The sequence below is a fragment of the Melozone crissalis genome, unplaced genomic scaffold, assembly GCF_028551555.1.
Source record: "Melozone crissalis strain CALT ecotype California unplaced genomic scaffold, PUWL_Pcris_2 ptg000045l_1, whole genome shotgun sequence".
Taxonomy (NCBI): domain Eukaryota; kingdom Metazoa; phylum Chordata; class Aves; order Passeriformes; family Passerellidae; genus Melozone; species Melozone crissalis.
Window position 1 is genome coordinate 20,006,922 of NW_026535823.1, and position 20,906 is coordinate 20,027,827.

A 20,906-nucleotide genomic window follows, 5' to 3' on the forward strand; every position below is an offset into this window, starting at 1 on the left:
AATTTTGTAGAGGTAGTTCTGAGACAAGTAATTCAGGGAATTTATACTACTGTGATTTGCTCTCTGAATAAATTAAAGCCTTCTATCTGCTGCACTGTCTTTCTCTGTAAAGCCAGGAGTACTTCCCTGTTAGCTATTGGCCGATACTTCTGCTACTGTCTGCAAAAAAAAACATTTTACAAACTGGTAAGGGTTTCAGTTGAGCTTCTTAAAGACAAGAAGCCATAAATTCTGTAGCACATTGGATAAAAGAGACTCCACTCTCCACAAAATAGCACTAAAAAGCAGATTATCCTACGTGGCTACAGATTATCAAAGCTACCACAGAAGAACTACATAATTTTAAGAAACCTTTACACTTAGAAACACTGTGTTTGAAGAAGAGGATATTCCACTGTTACAGCCTTAAATCTGGTGATCCATTTATTTTTTGTAATGGTCAAGCACCTTTTGTGCCACAGGATTCTCCAAAACAAGACTATTGTAGAAATAAAGTGCCTTGGAAATTGCAAAATTGGCCTAGACACCATCAGGAAAAATAAAATAAAATCCAAACCTCAAAAGCCTGAACTGGCAAACAACTTGGTGTCCCTCATTCATTTTAACCAAAGTTCTTTTTTCTACATGTTATATTGTTAATTTGGTCTCTCTATTCAAAGTGTTTCAGAATTGTTCTAATGAGGGTGTGATACAAACAAGCTGTAATTCTACAAACTTAAGAAGACAAATCACAAATACTCTGGTGTTTCAGTGTTTGTAATCTAGTGTTTAAGTTCTCTGTAGGTTTTAAATAGCATTTAAGTGTTCTGCAATCTACCTAACTGCATACTTTCCCAGCATATGTTAAAATACAGGCATTTTCAGGGGATTATGTACAATCTTAAAATTCATAGGATTGCACACTGAGAAATGTCTTCACACTCAAGAAGAATTCACAATATTCACAAAGATTTATGATGCAATGACTGTCATTCACAAGGAAATACAGCAGATCAGCAAGGTCTGTATAACTCAGTAACAGTTAATTTAGGAAAGGTAATGTATGAATTAAAACTGAAATGCTAGTTAGGAAAGGACTAACTGTAGTAATGAAAGAATGATAATTCAGGTTCTTGTGTTAGCAGCAACAACAGTTTTGCAAGGGGAAATGCAGGAATTATCACTATTCTCATGAATGCAAGGAGCAATTGTGTACTCTGACACATATGCCTTCTGTATTTTAGTATGAATGAAGAAAGGTTACATCTTCATAATGCACATGCATCACTTAGAGTAATCTAAAAATCAAATGGAGTGTTTAATTAACAGTTACAGTATAATGTCTGAACTCCTTTCACCTCAGGAAGAAGACTGTGCAAATGAGGAATGGCCCTTCACATTTCAGATGAATACAGAAAGAAAGAGGAAAGTAAAGCAGCTCCAGCAGGGCTGTATTATCTGCTGCTCATGATGTAGCCCTGTCCCTGCTGCATCCATCCTGTCTGCTCAGCTATAAGGACAGCTGTATTTTCCATGATAATTTGTTTGTATTTCAACTCTAATCTTGACTCGTACAATTCCCAACAAATTGCTTTTGCTTTTTTTATTATTATTATTACCTTATGCTTATTATATACTTTTTAATGTGCAATGTATGGAGATGAGATTCCATGTGCAATCTATTGTGTGAGGTGTTTTAATCAATAATCTTGTTCTGCTGATTAAGCAGGGGCTTCTGTTTTGGCAAGATAACATTAGTTTCTCCTGTCATGCTCCCAAAGCTATTGGGAATCTTCAGCAGATCATTAGATATGCTACAATAAAGCTTTGGTACATTCTCTTTTCTTTCTTAAATTGCTTCTTCACTGTCCTATCATTCCTCGTCACTGCTGGCACTGCATTATTATTACAGCTCCCCTGAAACTTGCACTAGAGCTATGTCTGCAGGCCATAGGATGCCATTTTCAATTGAAGCTTCTGCTTCAAAATATAAATTAAGAAAATTTCATTATCTCCCGCCAAGGGCCATTATTCACCATTGTTCTAAGGAAGATTAAAAACGCACAATCTATGGACTTGAACAAATACTCCAGCACTAAAATGAAAACCACAGTGTATCATGACTGGACCAGAAAGTGAAGCACTGGGATCTGAGAAACAGATTCTGGAAAGACATTAGGACTGCATGGATCAAACCAAGTGGCTGAGGGAAGAGGTCATCTCTGTGGGCAAGTCACATCTGACACAGAAAGATACAAACAGATCCTTAACAAGTGGTTCTTGCAGTTTGCAAAAATAAGGTATGTATGAAATAATGTCCACATTGCAATGCATCCTTCAAATGCTTCTGTTTTGCATACACAACTTTGACAAAGATAGTATCAAGATATTTTGAAAAATATATGGATTAATGAACAGGCAGAAAAAAACCATCAAAATAATTTTGGGTATTCCTAATGCTGTATTTCTGTGAATCTAGTGTTGCCTTAATTAGGGCGCAAACACAGCAAACAGTCACATGTAATTCACTATTAAAAAAAAAAAAAAAAGATACCATCTAAACCCACATTTAGTAAGCAAAATTAATTATTAGTAACATTGTTGATACATTAAAAAAACTATCTTGGTATGTTTTGAAACTTTCGAGCCAGTTCTGATGATATTTCTCTTTCAGCATATTGATTAAACACTTAAAAGCCAGCGTGATGGCATGTTCCTGCATATCGCCTGCAGCAACCTGCTCAAACACCACTCGAGGCACGTAAACTCCGAGCTGCAGCACCACATACTCCATATGGTCTTCTTGCTCCTTACTCACCCTGGGTGAGCTGCAGCCTGAGTGAAAAGATAGGGGAATATGGGATGAATGCACTTCATGTGGTGACTTACACTGGAAAATTCCTGAACTCCATTACCCAGAGTAAGTAGCTGTCTTTACAGCTGTATTCCTAATGGTCTACAACTGCCATGTGGGATGTGGTTTTGCTTTTGTATGAATATTCACTAAACCTCTGCTCCTGTCATTAAATGCAAAGTTACAGATGTATGAAGACATCAGATATTACTTAAATGCTATGTTTTATTGCAAAACTTACACATGAAACAGAGAACTGAGATCTTATTTTAGGGGTTTTTGGTACATAAGTATCCACAAGGAAATGCCACAGTAGATGAATTTAAAGGCATATATTTAAATTCTGAGTTTCAAATTCACCTCACAAGCCATACATTATTACATACTGAGGTCTAATGAGTTAGCAATTTAAACCTAACCAAAGCCTGGAAAAAAGATCTGCTGAGAAAATCCAGCCTTCCTATAAAGCCTAGCTATGAAGGAGGATTGGCCAGCCATCACTGCTGCTTCCACAGTGCTCAAGCACTACCCTTCCCATGCACGATGAGTGAGTGCACTCATCCTACAGAGCCACACACCCCTAAGGATAGATCCATAATCCTGGGACTGGCCTTTTCAAACCCAGGAAGACAGACTGACAACATCGCTTATTCATTTGTAAGATTTTCTAGAAATTATTTTTATTTTAGCCCCAAAACTATTATAGGGGAATGAGTATGCAAAAAGTAAATAGCACCTATTTTACTGAGTTCAAAGAGGAAATGGATTTAGTGAGCTGTGCTTGGAAGTTTTCATTATCTAAAAGACAGGAGATACATGAGCAGGTATAATAGCAGAATTTGGCCATAAGAGCTGTATCTAGATATTGGTGACTCACCTATGACTGCTAAACAGTGAGGCATCCTATAGCTTGGTTTGAAAATTCATGAAGTAGCCCAAGGATTTTCTATGCACTTGGCAACGTGACCATTGCAGTAATAAATCTGGGGGATTTGGATGAAAAATATTTGGGGTGAAGAAAAATAAAAAAAGGGTGTTTTTTTCCTTCCGTTTTCTTTCAAAATATAATATTGATGATTTGTTGAATCTTCCTAATTACCAAGTAAACACATACAAGGAAGGTAAATAGTGTATAATTAATATTGTAGGGGAAGGTGCCCCATAGCCTTGTTTCCATTTGCCCAATAAAAAATTGCAATTATATTTAATTGTGCTTTCTTTATAAAATGTAATCTTGTGGGAGTCTAAGGGTACGCATTAAGCATAAAAACTCCAAATAGACAATAAAACAGCATAAAATATGCAACTCCCATAGGCCTTTTCTTAGAATTACTTGGTCTGATTCACTGTCAATGAATGTGTATCAGACTTGTATGGCAAAGTAATTTAACTATATTTCTTGCTTTCAACCTCTTCTTACAACTTTAATACATTTAGTTATGACCCATTTGCCTTTTAGTATTCATGTCTCTAAGTTCAAAGCAGTCACTGTTAAAATGAGGAATCTTCTCACTTACTCACATCTAAGCTATCAGAAACAGTTTTTCTTGTTACAGTTCATCCTTGTTCTAATACTTTTCTTATTGGTGTAAATGCTATTATTATGGGGTTATCATTAACCTGAAACTGGAGCATCAGATAAAACAGGGAGAGGAAAAAAAAAAAGTAGATTCCAGTAGAACATATAACTCCTGCTTTCTCTCGATATTTTTAGGTGCATTTATAATCCTGCTTTTCTATCTCTACTACTTTCTACCAGGCATTCCAAAGGCCTACTAAACCAATCAGAGTTTTTGAGGAGATGGCTGTAAATCAAGGACAGTAAAAGCAAGTATCAAAGATGCAATGAGGTGTGCAAAGTAAATGGAACAATCTCCTGGTGAGGTCTGCGTAGGTGCAAACCCAAACCCTGTAACAGTATGAAACAGAAGAGACCTGTTCTTTAGAGAAAATGTTTCTAATGCAACCCCACCTGAAGAATAAGAAATGGAAATACAGTAATGTTAATAATAATAATAATAATAATAATAATTGTCATATTATTTACATGCATGCATATTTGCAAGCAAGCTGCAGCATGGGATTACAGGCAGTGTACATCTTAGAACACCAACTAAGCCAAGCAGATCCGCACTGCTGAAAAGTAATAAGTTCAAAAGATCCAATTAAATGTTTCACCATTTAGACAAAATAAATAGCCTGCAGCTATGCTTACTTACTAATGAAAACTTTAGTAGTGCAGCACCGTTGTATCTGAGCAATTTGCACAGATTATTCACACCGAATGAGCACGGTGCAGCATCGTGCCTCGTGCACTGAGCAGGTTTCAGGGGAGAAATGTGGGGCTTTAAATAAACTCAGAGCTTTACGAAGGGGCATTTATTTCAGAGGCACAGTGCTAGAGCAGAGCTATAGAAAATCCAAGAGAAAATCCTGAAGCACAGCGTCTGATCCTTAGGAATAACACTGCAACAGACTTGCAGGAGAAGAGACTACCAGACAGAGAGTATAGGATAACATTAAAAACCCTTTAGAATTCTTTTTTTGCAGCACAGTTGATCTTTTTTATCCATGGCTTGGCATGCACCATATTCATAACGTAGTTAAAAGTTATGTAACTTAAGACAGCTTCTGAGTCATTATTAAATGAGAAAATTGAAGAATTACAATATTGAAAACATGTAGCCTTATCCTTCATGTTAATTTGCACAGATCTGAAATACATTTTTAACAATCACCCACTTTAATTACTAAAATAAGGTATTTTAGATGACAGGTATGATTTGTTACTGCAACTTTTTGAAACAGAAGCCTTGGTATTCTTTCAACACTCACATTTCCACCAGACCTCCAGGTCTGTGCAGTGCAAATTCAGCTTGATTCACTATGGGTCCCCTGAGTTTAACACATCTCTTCTGCATATAGAAATGCATATTCAACAAAAAAATCCTATTTTGCCTCTAACAGGAAATTAAGATTTAGTCATTTATAGAACTGGCCACTGGGATAACCAGATTCCATAGAGTTCTTTGGTTTCCCTGTGCAACAGGCAGGCAGAGGACAACTTCACATGGAGTATGCAGTGGGCACAACCCTAACTCAACTTTAACACATGCATTCACCTTGAATAATTAAAAATATTAGAGCCTGTATCAATTAGGAGAAATTATTTACAAAAATGTTCACCTATTGCAGTTGGCATATGGAAAAATGATCATATTTTTAACAAGGGAAATGGGAAATCGCTATGGGATGCCCTACTTAGATTAAATTAGCAAGATCTTGTTATCAGACCATATGAAAGATACACCATAATAAGATGTGACCTTGCAGAATCTCGGAGCCAATCCGTGATTTTTCCCCTATAACCCTTCCTAATTATCTGCAAAGTTACAGACCCTTTTGTGGCAGGCTATTTTTCTGTGAATAGTGAGGGGTTTTGGGCTTTTAAATATTTAATTAGTCTTCTGAAATGAGAATTGTTGCACATGCCAACTGCTTCGATTTTCAAACTGTGTTCATCCTAATTATGTTCAGATTTAGATTGGTCATCCCAAACCTCTCACTCTTGTAATTATTTACTCCTTAAAGATCATTCAGCAGAGAAATATTTTTCACCCTTATGGCTCTTTCTTTCCACAAATGGCTTTTCTGGTCCGTTAATTACCCACTCAGAGGATTAGAGTTTGTAATAATGCAAAAGATGCTGCATGTTAGATGAGTTTTACAGGGTGAAAAAGAATAAATTGTTTTTTGTAAACCTGCCTTGGGGAATATCCCCTTTTTGGGTTATCATTTTCATCAACAGTGGCCATGTGCCCACTGCTGCATATCCACCAACTCCGTAGGGCTGCAGAGTGACTCATTTATACAGCTGAACAGAACTTGGAGCAAAATGCTGAGCAAGAGGCAAAAAGACAATTTGATTATTTTAAGAGATTTATAAAAGTGCAATCTGCTAGCAAGAAAGTACAGTCCTTTTTCTCATATTTTTACTGCAGATTTCATGGCCTTAAAGTTACAAGTATTTAACTGATAACTAATAATAAAATTACAACTTTTCTCATTTCATCTGCTGATTTTTTCCAGAAGTGTTGTCCCTTGGTAGATCTTTAATCAACTCTGTAACAGTGGTGTCATTTCCTATTAAAATGTGTCTGAGAGTCCTCACTACAAGTACTTTCTTTTCTTCTGAGAGGAATGCCTGTCACAAAAGCACTGTTATTCATTAGTATATGAATATATATATATTCCAGTGATGTCTGGATCTAATTATCATCTGGAAAGCTTGCAGGGCTTCCAGGTATAGGACTTCCACTGCAAAAGTATGCTGTTCTAACTTGGAAAGCACAATCCCACTTTTTCTTTGCAAATTTAAGTTAAGGGATTAAGTTAAAGATTTGAATTGTGCACTCTCTGGCTCCAGGAACTTCCAGTTTTGAGCCCAAAGAAGTTTAGAGGACTGCTTCAGTTTGCTTGTTCCCACATCTGCAAAATCCTGTCTATTCTGCAGTTGGTTTTTTACACAAGCCAAGCAGACTCACCACTGTAAAACATTAATCAGAAAATTCACTGGCTACACTCTGTCAATGCACAGATTATCTTTAATTGTGTCAAAAATATTCATGATCTAATCCTTTTACGAAACTGTCTATCACTGAAGGAGTCTCGTGTGCCTGCACAATTAAAAACCGCACGTTAGCTATACATAATACTGTGTTACATTTGATGCAAATCCTTTACTATTGAAATAAGCACTGGGCTGACAGCAGGAAGTGGCTGATAAGAAAGCAACAAGGCACTGCTGATGGCATTCATGATAAGTGAGCTCTAACTCATATGTGTTCTGTCTACAGTACATTACCCAAAGTGCTCCTGTTTTAAATGTGACTCCAGGAGGTGCTCTTTTGCTGTATCTCTGTCAAAAAGGCAGCAAAATTATCCAAGAAAGCTAAATACACAAAGTAAATTATGTTTTTCATACCCACCAGTGATGCTGGCACCAGAATAATATACTGAAAGCAATATCACTGCTGCTACCTTCTAGATGAGAAAACACCTACAGTTTCATGAGTGTAACAGTAGAGTTGAACTCAATGTCTGTAATAAATTCAGTAAACAGGGAAAGATTATGGGTTCAGAACTGTCACGTTATTGCTACACTTACAATTCAGCCTAAAAGAAAGTATTTAATAGACAGAGCACAAACTCTTGAGTCATGGCAAAAGAATTTTACAGTGCTGCGAAAATGTGTGCATTAAATACATTTCCAAATTGCTCCTTTATTATATAGATGTATATCACAAGAAGCAAGATATCTGAGAAGCAATGAACAGTAAGGTTTAGGATCACAGATTACTACTAAGAAAGGAATATAGACGCCTTTGCACCTACAACAGCAAAATACACCATCTTGCCAGATGAAACATTGTACAGGTTGGTGTCACTGACAAGTAAGATGGAGGATGCTTCCTCCAAGGTGTTCAAGGTGTGTGACTTTGGTCAGAGTAGCTTGCCCAAGTAAATTATTTTTCTGCCTAATTTCTTCTCTTGTTTTTCTGTTTTGCATGTGTATGTGTGTGTGTGTGTGTGTAGTAGAACAATTTGAAATTCAAAGGTTCCTATAGTTACTGCACTACCAGGTAAACCTGAAAAAAATGGCTTTCAATAGTAAATTTGTAGCAAAGCTTCTGTACTGTAAGTGTATTGTAAATCAGGTTGGACATGGAAATAAATTCCTCATGGTAAGAACCTTTCCTTCCCATTGACACGTCTACAGTGGGCTAAAAATATCCTGAATATTGAGTATTCGGTCTACGTAACACTCTTAAGACTGCATTAACTTCATTGCAGTAACTTGTTTTATAGGCTCAGTTCATCATGACCTATAAAATGTTAAGCTGAAGTGCTTTAAATATCTGCTAACACCATGTGCAAGCCTGGGAGTACAAGGCACTGTGCTGTGAAGCGGCAAAGACAGTGCTCTTCTGAGAAAGTAGCACGCACTCTTATGTCACTGATATAAACAGGGTAAGCCTGCTAAATAATGTATAAAACAGCCAGCCAATCTTTATATAAAGCAGGAATTCTAGTTGAATTCTTTGTGTGATTTTATTTCAGTAGTATGACATTAGTTGTTTAGATTGCTTCCTAAAAACCATAGAAGCTGAGTATCATAGTAAACTAAAAGATATATGTGCAAACTCCTTTCATTCACAGTTATTACATGAAGGAAAAAAAAATAAAAACTTTTTTAATTTGTGGTAGTAGTATTTTTGCTAATTATTGTTCTGCAATATGGAGAAGATAAAATGGAAAGAGGGAAATTATCTATGCCTTTCAGTAATCATGGCCCATTTATTAAGCAATTAAATCGCAATTTTATTATTAGAGAGGAAAAAAAAATGCTGTAAAATAGCACCATTGCTTGTATCTTTGATCCTTAAACTCTTCCATTTCAGCAACCTCATTAATGTCAAAATGCCACGAATATGGCCATGCCTTTTTAGAGTGTATACTCTGGGCACAGGCAAAATCTATGGGATTCAATAAAGAAGAGTTTTCTTGTTGAATCCAACTAAAAGCTTAATTGAGCCACAAAGGTCAGAAGGTTCTTTTTATTGTAAGCAGGAGATTATTCTGTGGCAGAAAGACATTTACAGAATATGAGATCTGCTAATTTCTCTACTACTCTGTAGATAGTTTTTAATTTTTAAACCCATGCTACTCTTCTATTTCTTTCCTCTGAATTAAACATCTTCACTGTAATAATTTTTAAATTCCATTTCCTTTGTGTTACTAATGAAAACTTTTCACTTTCATGGCTACTGCTGACTTTTAACACTAGAAAGTACTCATAATTTACTTACATATATTTAATTCATATTAATCTGTCCTAATTTATGATCTATACCCTGCTCTGCCCATCTTCATGTACCTTTTCCATGTCAGTTCTGTTTACTAAGTGATATTCAACAGATTTCCTATAGTGCAATGAACCTTAACAGGCAGCTTTTAATTGCCTCGCGTAGGAAACCACATCACTATTAATTCCACAGCAAAAGTATAAAATAAAACTATTGCTTCTCAGACTCTAGAGCAATTAGACCTCTCGGCTATTTGGCTAACTCTGCTTCATGATACCCAGTGCAGTTAATTATATTTTTTGATGTTAATAGTCTCTGTCAGTTTCAAGCATAACTCCTCTTTGATGAATATTTAAATTATATTTGAATAAAAAAATAATCTTGGTTACATTTCATATTCAGCAGTCATCACAGCTTAATAAAGGTCTCCTCAGAAAGGGTTGAGATAAATGGCTATATGAACACATGTATAAAGTCCTAAATCAACTTATCAGATAATGTAGCTGTTTTGGCTAAGTATTATAGAGGTTTTATTGGGGTGGGAGGAGTTAATAGGTTTCAACTATTACATTATTATTCTATATGAACTAAATTTGGTGCAGCAATATATAAGTAAATTAGAACTTTTTAATAATAAAGTTTGGCTGCAACTGAACCAGGAACTTATATTGGCTAGACTAGAAATATGAAAACCATGTAAAATTAATGCAAACTCATTCAAGAGGACACAGAATTCAACTGAAAGGAGCTGAAGGTTAAGCAATGTTGTCTCAGTCAAGTTCTCTAAAAAATTAGCAAATTACTAAGAGAGGCAATTACGTACCCAAAACATATAGTACGTGATTAACTGAGCTAAACAGTGTGTACACCTAGTAAAGCCCATTTCAGCAAGCAGAAAAAAAAACCACAAGAAAATCACAGGCTGAAGCATGTATTTTATATGAAGCTCAAATACACAAGCAACAGCATATAATACTTAAAATTTTGTGTATGTATATGTACAGTTAGTTACATTTATTTTCGCCCCATGAATAGCAAGGAAAGAGTGATGAGTGTGTGTATATGATCCTGGCAGATAAGAGATATGCTGACTTAAGAAGAATTTGATTGTGGTTTTGCCAATAATAAAGTAAGAAAACTACTTGAATATAAGATATGAAAACACTAAATAGAATATCAAGCTACACCCTAGTAAAATAATGAATCCCATATTTTCTGAAGCAAACTAAATCTAAATTTTAAATGTAATTAGTTGGCATGAATGATCCTTTTGTTGTTTCCATTGTAGCCTGTCCAATGTCGCGACTACAGCCACGCGCCCCTGTGTTATGTGTTTGCACGAGTGTAGTAAAATCTCTTCTGCAGGAAATTAAAATAGAACACACTGCAAAATGATGATCAAGTACCACTGACAGCTATTTCCCCTCACCTGACTGCTAAGAACCTTGTAATATGAGGATTTCTATTTCATTTACTAAGTAATGCCATGATAGAACAACCCCATTAAGAAATTCCCCTATTTTTAATGAATAAAACTAGACCTACTACTTTCATATTAAGAATTAATGATACTGAAAATACACAATGCCAGAAAAGGTTCTTCTCAGTCACGGGTATTACTGTTTCCTGCTGTAATAACACCACTGACTGTGGTGTGTTTCAGGAACCTTCTAGGCTCTGTGATTATGCCCTGCTCATGAAAACACACTACACATATTTCTGCTTTTTTCTTCGTATTTGAGTCATAACTAAGTCTTGTGACTAACACACAGAAAGCAAAACAAAAATCAATCTGGCCACAGCTCGGTATCGTGAAAAGCTGCATTTCACAATAAAGACTACTTTAAGCACAATAAAGACTACTTTAAGCTTCTGCTACATGAAAATAGTCACAGGGTTGACTGCTGTACTAGGATCTATTTCAGATTAACAGAATTCTTAGTTTTAAAAGGGTGCTTAAGAAAAAACGTCTAATATTGATAATGTTGTATGGTAAATGTTTTGTGAAGCAGTTGTAAGCAAGCTGGAACCGAAAGCACTGGCATGCCAGAGCAAAAGGTCCTTGTTTGTGAGATCAGCATCAGTACGACAGAACTTCCGATGTGTGCGAATTCAAAGAATGTACCTGATGCACAACAGCCTGTGTACCCTGTCATCAGCACTGGGATTTCTCTGACATAAAAAGGAAAAACACATGCAGAAAGCAGAAAAAGGCAAGCTGTACCTCTTATTCGAAAACACTTTTCACCTGATAGCATCAAGAGAGGCAACCTTCAGCTGCAGAAGGAAAAGCAAGGGAAAAAGCAAGGATAGCAGCAGGGGTCAGCAGAGCCCTTGCCTAGCCTGGCAGAACCCCGAAGTGCAGTGTGCCACTGCCTCAGTTACAGGCAGCTCCAAATGGCAAAGGATGAAATCCAGCCCATGAAAGGCTGTAAGTCATACCACCAAGAAATGCCAATCTGAAGGATGCTGCAGCTTAAACACTGAATCAACCCTGGGTCCTGGCTGAAGGAGCTGTTTTTGAAAGAGGCTCTGAAATGCTTCTTCTCTGGAAATTTTGCACAGGCTGGAATTCAGGTCTGCAGTGACCCACAGCACGCTCTGCATTCTATCAGCAAAGCACCCTGTGCCAAGTTTCCTTTTGATTACACCTATTTGCTACAATGAATGAGATTCATCAGTTATAGATTTCACCCAAGCTTGGAGTCCAGTGGAAGATTTGCTTTATCCACTCACATTACAGAACAGACCAAACTTGTTTTCATTTGAAAGGACACTAATACGGTGTGACAGTGCTTTCTCTGCAGACCTGACAAGCAGGAACAGGAAAGAGGGCTTGAGAGATGAGTCTCCTTTGAAATAGAGCTCATTTTGTTTTCTTTCAAAAATGTCTCACTCCTTTATATATAGGAGTTTTCAAAATGACCTATCTCTTGGACGTGTGAATAGATGGAAAAGAATGAACACCTCCAGTCTTCCAATCTCCCATGGGATACATTAGGAAATCCTGGGAGAAGGAATGGATGTGCTGCTGCCTTCAGCCTTGCCTTGGTCACTCAGCAGGGCAGGGGCATGTTGTTCATGTTGTGAAAACCCTCTGCTGAAGTGCAGCTGTCTGCAGAGGGATGATGGACAGAACAGGTTAAGAGCATTGCCGTGGGAGAAAAGTTCATGGTAACAAAAACCCAGGCGTGAACTCCTCACTGGTGTCATGATGGACATGGTAATTGAAGGTACATGTGTTGCCTGTGCTATAGATAGGACAGGATAGATGCAACAGAAAAAAACAAACACAAAAGAGGATTTATTCCTCTTTCAATCCTTTTACTTTTCTGCAGCAATGTTTTAAAAGGGAAGAGTATCTAAAAAAATTACAGTTGACTAAGTTCATCTATTATACCTGACATATTTTTATGATTAAGCCTACCTGTGGAAAATGAGGTTTGCCTTATTTGTGCATATTTAGAAAGCAATACTACACTGATTAAATATGCTTAGCAAAAATGTAAAGTACACAAAAGCCACAGTTATAGTATAAATTGTAGCTGAAAATAGAATTTAAAGGCTATTTCAGTGCAGAACTGATGTAACCGCCTTTCTGTTGCAGATCAAAAATTAATTCAAAATAAGCTGAATATCGCAACGTGAGACTACTTTTTTAATGTAGATGTTTACGTGGTTTGCAAAAGAAGTCTAAACATTTTGAATTTTCTTCTTTTCAGTATTTACAACAATACTCTTGGCATCAGATCAAAGAACATACAGTTATTATTTAAAAGTTCAAGGTATTTTAGCCTGTATAACAAGGGAAAAAGTGTTTTCCTTCTGAACTTTATATTAATTTGGCAGTAAAAAGTATATGTTTGAATTTTTCATCTATGCTGAATGATTCCATAGATTCTGAGTGAATAGACCTAATTTTCTTTAAATACAAAATACTAATTTTCTACTAGACCCAACAATAGTAATAACTACAATTGCTTAAAAAATAAGGTGTACAGATTGGAACAGACCTGTCATTTTTAAAATATGGGGTTTATAAAGATTAAAATTTATATAATTTCAAATTATTATCTGCCACACCATCCAAGTATATATTTAAATACACAGTCAATTAAAAAAAACCCCTAATTTACTGTCCTGGTATCACACAGATAATTATCCAATTGTGAAAACAAATAACTCTGAACTTCTCCTAAACAAAAAATTTAGGACTAGGAAAAATTATTCCTACTAAACAACTCCCAATTGCAATTCACAAAGAATAATCCCAGCATGCAAGAATCCATCTTAGCATCTTATTATTTCACTATAATATTACATACCTAAGTGACCTTTGATTTGAATTATATTTTAAGTACATTTCTAGAAATATCTATAAAATATCTGTTATTCTTTTACACTGGAGACAGAAAATGTTCAAAAACACCCAGGTGGTTTGAACAGAACTCACAAGATCCACCTGCAATCTGCTTGCCACAGAAATGGATATTATGAGGTCATAAGTAAATTTTATGCTGTTAATTTTCAAATCTCTGCAGTGCCTATAAAAAGCAGCATTAGCCTTATCAACTTCAAAGTTTCATGACAGTTTCTGCTACAGCCACACAAATGCACTTTATGAGCAAGCAACTAGAGCAATTTCCTCAGGCTGCTTTGCATCTTCTGCTTCCCTGTTCATTTAATTTCTTCTTAAATGAAAAGGAAACAGAGGAGATTTGTCCCTACTAAAGGACAGCAGAGCACAGAGGAGTTGGACTATTTTAAGAACTAAAACGTGCCTGAAACATAGGTCCTCTGCCACTCACTTATGCTACTTGCTCACCAAATATTCCAGAAATTAGCTTATTGCTGTGCTGAACTGCAGCATGTGGTAGAATTTCTCAAACTTGATGGTATGCAAACGCTGGGGTTAATTATCAGAAAAGTGTGAAAGAGGAGAAGGATTTTCTAAAGGTCTAGTCTCTTTCTTCAAAGCTTTCATTTCAACCATGCCAGTCTGAAGTTTACACAGAATCTAAATACATCTGAAAGACTTTATTCTAGAATAATTGGGATGTAATTTCAATCAGGGACTAAAAATTTAATAACTATTTTACAGAGGTAAAAGCAAAGCAATGAAGTCATTAGTGTTCTAGTCAGGCTTCCTAGGAATGCATTAAGTTAAAAATCTTTTGAGAACTGCTGAAAAGAAAGAATAGGGTGAGGTAGAAAAGATTAAGTAGCAGCTCATTCTGAGAACGAGGAGCTGATGCATCAGTGGACACTGGCAAGGTCTGTGTGCTGCTATCTCAAATTCTCTGGAAGGGGAGCAGGGCATGTGATTACATGGCTTTGTGTTAAACTGGAAACCTCATCTTATTTTTCAGTCTTCAGATTTCACAGTATTGATCTCATTAAGCCAGTGTTTTCACCTTGTAATTGCAGAAAATGTAGTTGCTCTGCAAAAGCTGTGGATTAATGTTGCAAATGAATGATGAGCACTTAATAATTGCTTCAGAACTACATTTAACTGTACATCTAAACTGAATTGAGTGGTCAAATGCAGTGGTAGCACAGTTGACTGAAGTGATAAAAACAGGTCCTTAAAAGTAAACATTGCAAGATTTTAAGTAGAACTATAGAAACTATTACTGCTTATTTCTAAAGGTAGAGAAGATTTCATGGTCATCAAAAGTTCTAACCAATTAAATAAAAAGGAAAACAAATGAACCCGATAGTCCTTCAGGTTAGATTTTTCTATGCAATTGTTGCCATCAAAATACAGATGATGTGTTACTTTTATATATCAGATCAAGGACATGTGCTGAGTACCAAACAACAATTTGCCTCAGACAACAAAAACTTACAATCACCGATGCAGTTATAAATAAATTAAATACAAGAACTTTTAATATTTCATAAGAAATTTGCAACACTCTTCTACGCTTGCAATATAGCACAAATTGAGCAATTTTGGAAAAAATTAAGCAAGACAAGAGACATCTTTTCTACTTAATGACAGGATCTAAGAAAGAAAACTATGAAAGCAAACTTCCTAATTGCTATAAATGTCAGACAAAAATAGAAAGCAAAGTGTCAAATGATCTTTGCCATTTGTTCAGACAATAAAAAAAGAGAACAAAAATGAAAAACTCTTTGAGCATAATCTGAACCAATGTCCTCCATGTGATCACAATTTTATTTTAATGTTGAACAAAGCATAAGAGTAGAAGATGGGGGAAGTTCAAAAATACACTTTGTTATCATATTTTTACAGCTGATTAACTGAAAGGGAAAGATTGAAATTTCAGCTTTTCAGCAACAGCCTGATGTCACTTCAAGCAAGACTGTGCCTCTATATTTGTCTCTGACTACCCTAATCTGTAGATTTGCAGTGAACATAAGGAAGACTTTGATCAAAACACAACATGCATTTTACACAACAAGGAAGTCTACAGAGCAGCACTACATTTACAAAAGCAATTGAAGGTGGTTTCAAAGGGATCTGACAGATTAGAGGATGATGACACTGCTGCTGCAGTCTCGATGGAAATCTGGCTTGATCTAATTAACAACTACGAACTTGAACCACAAGAAGATAATTCAAACATGATTTAAAGAAGTAATATTACCTTTTTAACAGTGTAGCAATGGAGCCTTTCCCTTACTGATCACAAAACATGCCACAGGTTCAACACAGAAAAAGAAATAAAAGACCTGATATGCTCAATTTACCTCCAGCATTTGAGAGCCAGCCCAAATATTTGACTACAGAAATAAAAAATATCTGCATATTCATATAGAAATGATAAAAAAAATTTAAGAGTCCCAATCATGACAACTTAAGTGAATCAGTAAATCAAAATGGAAGGCTATTTTTAAGAGGCATCTATGGGAATAAGTGTTACCATGTTCAAACAGAACAGACAAAATGGAGCACAGAAGGCAGTACAACTTGCATATTTCATTTGACACATCTGTGTACAGGCACCAGAAAGCTTCCAGGATATTCCCATCCCCTTTTTGTTCAGATTCCTCACCCTAGGAAAAAGGCACTGGGAGGAAAACTTCCAACCAATCCTGAACTCATTCAGGCTTTTAGTTTAAGCCAGTAGCAATGCCAGTGACTTATTTGTGCTGACATTTCCACAACTGTCAGTAGTAGGTGGCTGCTGCCCATACACAGCCTTTAGCACAGGACTTTCGGTGAATATGAGCTCTCATGCACCTTTTACAATAAAAATACTTTTACTGGCAGTTGGGGACATGATTTAGAGGTGGAATTGGCAGCACAAGGCTAATGGTTGGATTTAATGAACTTAAAAGTCTTTTTCAACCTAAATGGCTTTATGATTCTTGGTTGGTTCTTCTGTCTTCTCTGAACGTCAAGTGCTGTCACTAGCTTGTGCTTATATGCACCTGTATGCTCGCACACACGTGTATAATGACATATAATCATCCTGGCATGCAATCATTCTGACATTTTCCACTGGAGGGAACTACTATTAGGAACTATGGCAGGGATTTACTGCATTTACTGAAAAATACAGCAGTCATTTGGAAAAATTCTCAGGGCTATCTGACCCTCTGAAAGACAAAGAGATACGGAATCTCCAAATAACTGAATTGTTTCATTCTCCTTGAAGTTATCTTTCTGCTTTTTAACGTTTGTTTACAGAATTTAAAAACCCCCAAACCTCTAATTGCAACCGGTAATTTCTATTTCCTTTAAATATTATTAGATAGATACAATATTAGCAATAGCAAAGTGGCAATCACAACCCAACATTTCTTACAGCATGTTCCTCTCTCTGTATTAACACAGACATTTTTCCTCATTAGTCTACAGACCATGTTAGTATACATACCACGAGATGTATATTTTTACCTTTGCGTCATGATTTTGTAGGCGTCTGGAAGGAAGCATTCTGTGTTCTCCATCTGGAAGGGGTCAGCATCACAGATCTTGTCGTCTGTCCGTCCGTAGTTAGCGCTTTCGATCATGATGACATCGCTGCCGGGACACCGCAGGTCGATGGAGTAGCCCTCGCAGGAGAGCTCCCTCCTCACCAGACCAAACGGGAGCGCTGCTCGGCTGAAACCTTGGCAAAAACACAAGGACAAAATAGGGCTGAGCCTAATGGACACAATGAATTGGACCATTCTTTTCCTGCCACCTAAGCACCAACTCTCGTGTGCTAAAGGAAGTGCAACTTCACACAGTCTGACCTGGTACCATGTTAAGTGAGGCGTCTTTCATGGAACTGTCACATCCCTACACCATGGCTGCTGTGTCCTTAATCTGGGAAAAGAAATCCCTTTTCACTGCTTCTAATCCTGGGCAGGGCAGACAGTGGTGCCTGTCTGCATGGCCACACTGCACGTTCCAGTTTCCACCTCTTTTCTCTCTGCTTCTGTCTCCAGTCCTTGGGCACAGTCAGACAGGCTGTGTCTGGAAGCAGGAAGCAGCAGAGCAGGCAGGATTTGCAGAAGTGATTTTAAAAAAGAAAAGAATACAACCACAAAAAAGCCCAAAGCTGTAGCTCCAACTTCATTAGTCTTTTTTTACTTTGTGTCTCCCTTTCTTCAGGAAGAGCTGGTTACTTTTGCTCAGCTATTTTGTGACCTCAGCATGGACATGATCCAAATATACATGCTGACACTTCACCTAGTTGAACTCCAGTGCTCCTTACTGGGTCTTTTACATAAACTTAACTACATACAGATAGAACTTTGAAACAAATACAGAAATTAGCACTACCAAAAATCACAGATGTGTACTGCATTAAACCTCCCCATCTCTAACAAAAATAATACATTAAATTTTAATTTTTAACATGTTCATGTGTTAATAGAATTCCTAAAAATAAGTAACTTCTCCAATGAAGCAGTATAAAATACTTTAGAAACAGAACAAGGTTCAGCTATTCATCCAGATGCTTAGTCTTTTAGAGACATTTTTTAATACAAAAGAATATATTACATCAGAATAAAACTATCTGCATACTACAGTTTCTTGTACACAGTTACTGATGGATTATTATTAAAAAGTATTTCTGTTTCTTACAAAATTGTGTGACTTTTGGAAAACAAGCTGGGCAATATGGCAGTGTTAGAAATCTATTTCTTTAAAACAGTAAATCCTGAATTTTCAGGAGAACTTCCTATTTTTTAAAAATGCCTTCATAATACAGTAACACAAGGCCATTAATATTTCTGTGCAGGCTCTTGGAGACCAGTTGTGACAGCAAAGAGAAATAGCTGCTAAGTATGGAAAGTTGGAGCTCTGTGGTATTTTGAAAGCGAAGAAAATAAACTTTTCTTAAAAAGTATGAGGCACTGGAAGAAGCAAGGAAGAAAGTACCTAAAAAAATCAAGAACAACTTGAGATAACCCCTTGATAGTAAATTTTGCCATGAACCAGAGGCTATAATTTTTTCTATTGAATTCTGTGTATTAAAACTCCTACTATATACAGATGATTATCTGTTAAGACAGCAAAAGTTTTTTGTAATGATCATGCAAGTACAAGGATGTGGCTCCCTGGCATGAACTTGCCCAGCCCCAAGGAGAAGAGTTGGCCACAGCCCAGTGGCCAGGTCTGCCTTTATATTTTGTGGAACCATATCCTACAGGAAACCAGTACTGTTACTGGGCCAGTATGCTTCAGTATTTGTTAATAAGGGAAGGATTCAGTGCTGTGGAAAGCATCGAGTTCCGCCTCAGATTCACTCCTGGCCCTCAGTGTGGCTGCACATACCACGAGCAGTAACAAACACCATGATTTCAGGCTTGCTGAGGTGTCATGGGCTGAGAGCTAGAAAGAGCTAAGACACAAATTCATCACATTAATGCCCTGCATGTTCCTTCCATGCAGCAAATTAATACAATGACGACAGAAGTCACTCACAGCTCAGGGAAGGGTACATGCAGAGTCCCCACCACACCTGAATACAGCAACTCCTTTCATTAATTGCCATCACAACAGCCATGGTGGGGACCAAATATAATGCTGCTAGCCACTGCCATTCCTACATCCTGCTACTCCTGTCAAATCCAATGCCATCCCCAGGAAGCCCATCCCTCCAGCTGGCAGCAGTGGTGCCTCTATCTCCTGCACTCAGCCGGGATTCCATGGCCTGCAGCACCACCATGGCCTGGCTGGAGGAGTCCACCCCTCTCACATTGAATTTCCATCAGCAAGAAGGGGAACAGCACCTACAGCTGTGTCCAAAGAGGTGTTTGCAGCAGAGGAAAGGGGCATGGGGTACAGGTGCTGAGGTGTCAGTGGCTTCATGTGCAGCAGCAGCTCAGAATACTTGTGGGGCCAGGGCTGACAAAGCCACACACAGCTCCCTGGGACCAGCACTGACCCCTGCTGTGGATCCTGCAGCACAAGCTCCACTTCTGCTAGGAAATACTCTGAATTCAAACACAAGACTTCTGCAGTTGTGCTACAGAGAAATCAGCAGCCTGCAAATCTTACTTCATCATCTATGGCAACTGCTATAATGACTATGAATGTGTTTTATCCTGCAGTTTTTCCCCCTGCAGGCATCCGCAAGAAGTTCTGTATCAGGACAAACATAAAAAATATTAGAGCAAGGTTAGATCACTTTGCAGGCAAGAGAGGACACACCTGAGATTGCAATGTAGGTGTTACATTGCAAAAGCAGCAAGAAATAAAGCAAAACAATGCAGTATGTGTTAGATGGGAATGCTGCTCTAAGAAATCTCTGTGGTGTAGAAAGAATTTTAACTAAATAAAATAAATAAATTCAATGTCCACTAGCAGAGCTGCTATGATCTTTATGCTGAAGGTTTATTTGTAATTTTTTCCTATCACCAAAGAAAAAATAAGTATATCAACAAGCAAAGTGTAATTCAATCCATCTTGCAATCCTGACAATCGAAAAAAGAACTTGTGGGAGGCCCTGTAAGCGAAAAATCAATATTGCAGCTTTGTGCCGTGCAAATGTGAATACTGCCAAATAGCAGTGCTTAGGGTAAAATGAACTGTTTTGCTCCATTTTCTCCTCTCTGAACAAATGATTTTGAAACGACAGCTTTTTTTTTTGAGCTATAAAACGTCAAGCAATAACTCCCTGTGCTTTAGGCAAGTGATTGGAATAAATACCTCTTGGCAACAGGTGCAATGACTTAGGACTGAAATTCATTTACATTCAGGAGATAATTCCCGATAAACAGATGCACTGCCACGGGAT

At 37.1% G+C, this 20,906-nt stretch overlaps 1 protein-coding gene across 9 annotated transcripts in view; it reads right to left on the reverse strand.

The window, feature by feature from the left end:
- The window catches only part of ADGRL2 (adhesion G protein-coupled receptor L2), a 155,486-nt gene that overhangs the window by 53,740 nt on the left and 80,840 nt on the right, over positions 1–20,906 (reverse strand). For all 9 annotated transcript variants that reach the window (XM_054285527.1, XM_054285523.1, XM_054285526.1 and 6 more), the window contains exon 3: positions 17,570–17,783. In XM_054285527.1, coding sequence (XP_054141502.1) covers positions 17,570–17,783 — 214 coding nt within the window. The remainder of the gene's footprint in view (positions 1–17,569; positions 17,784–20,906) is intronic.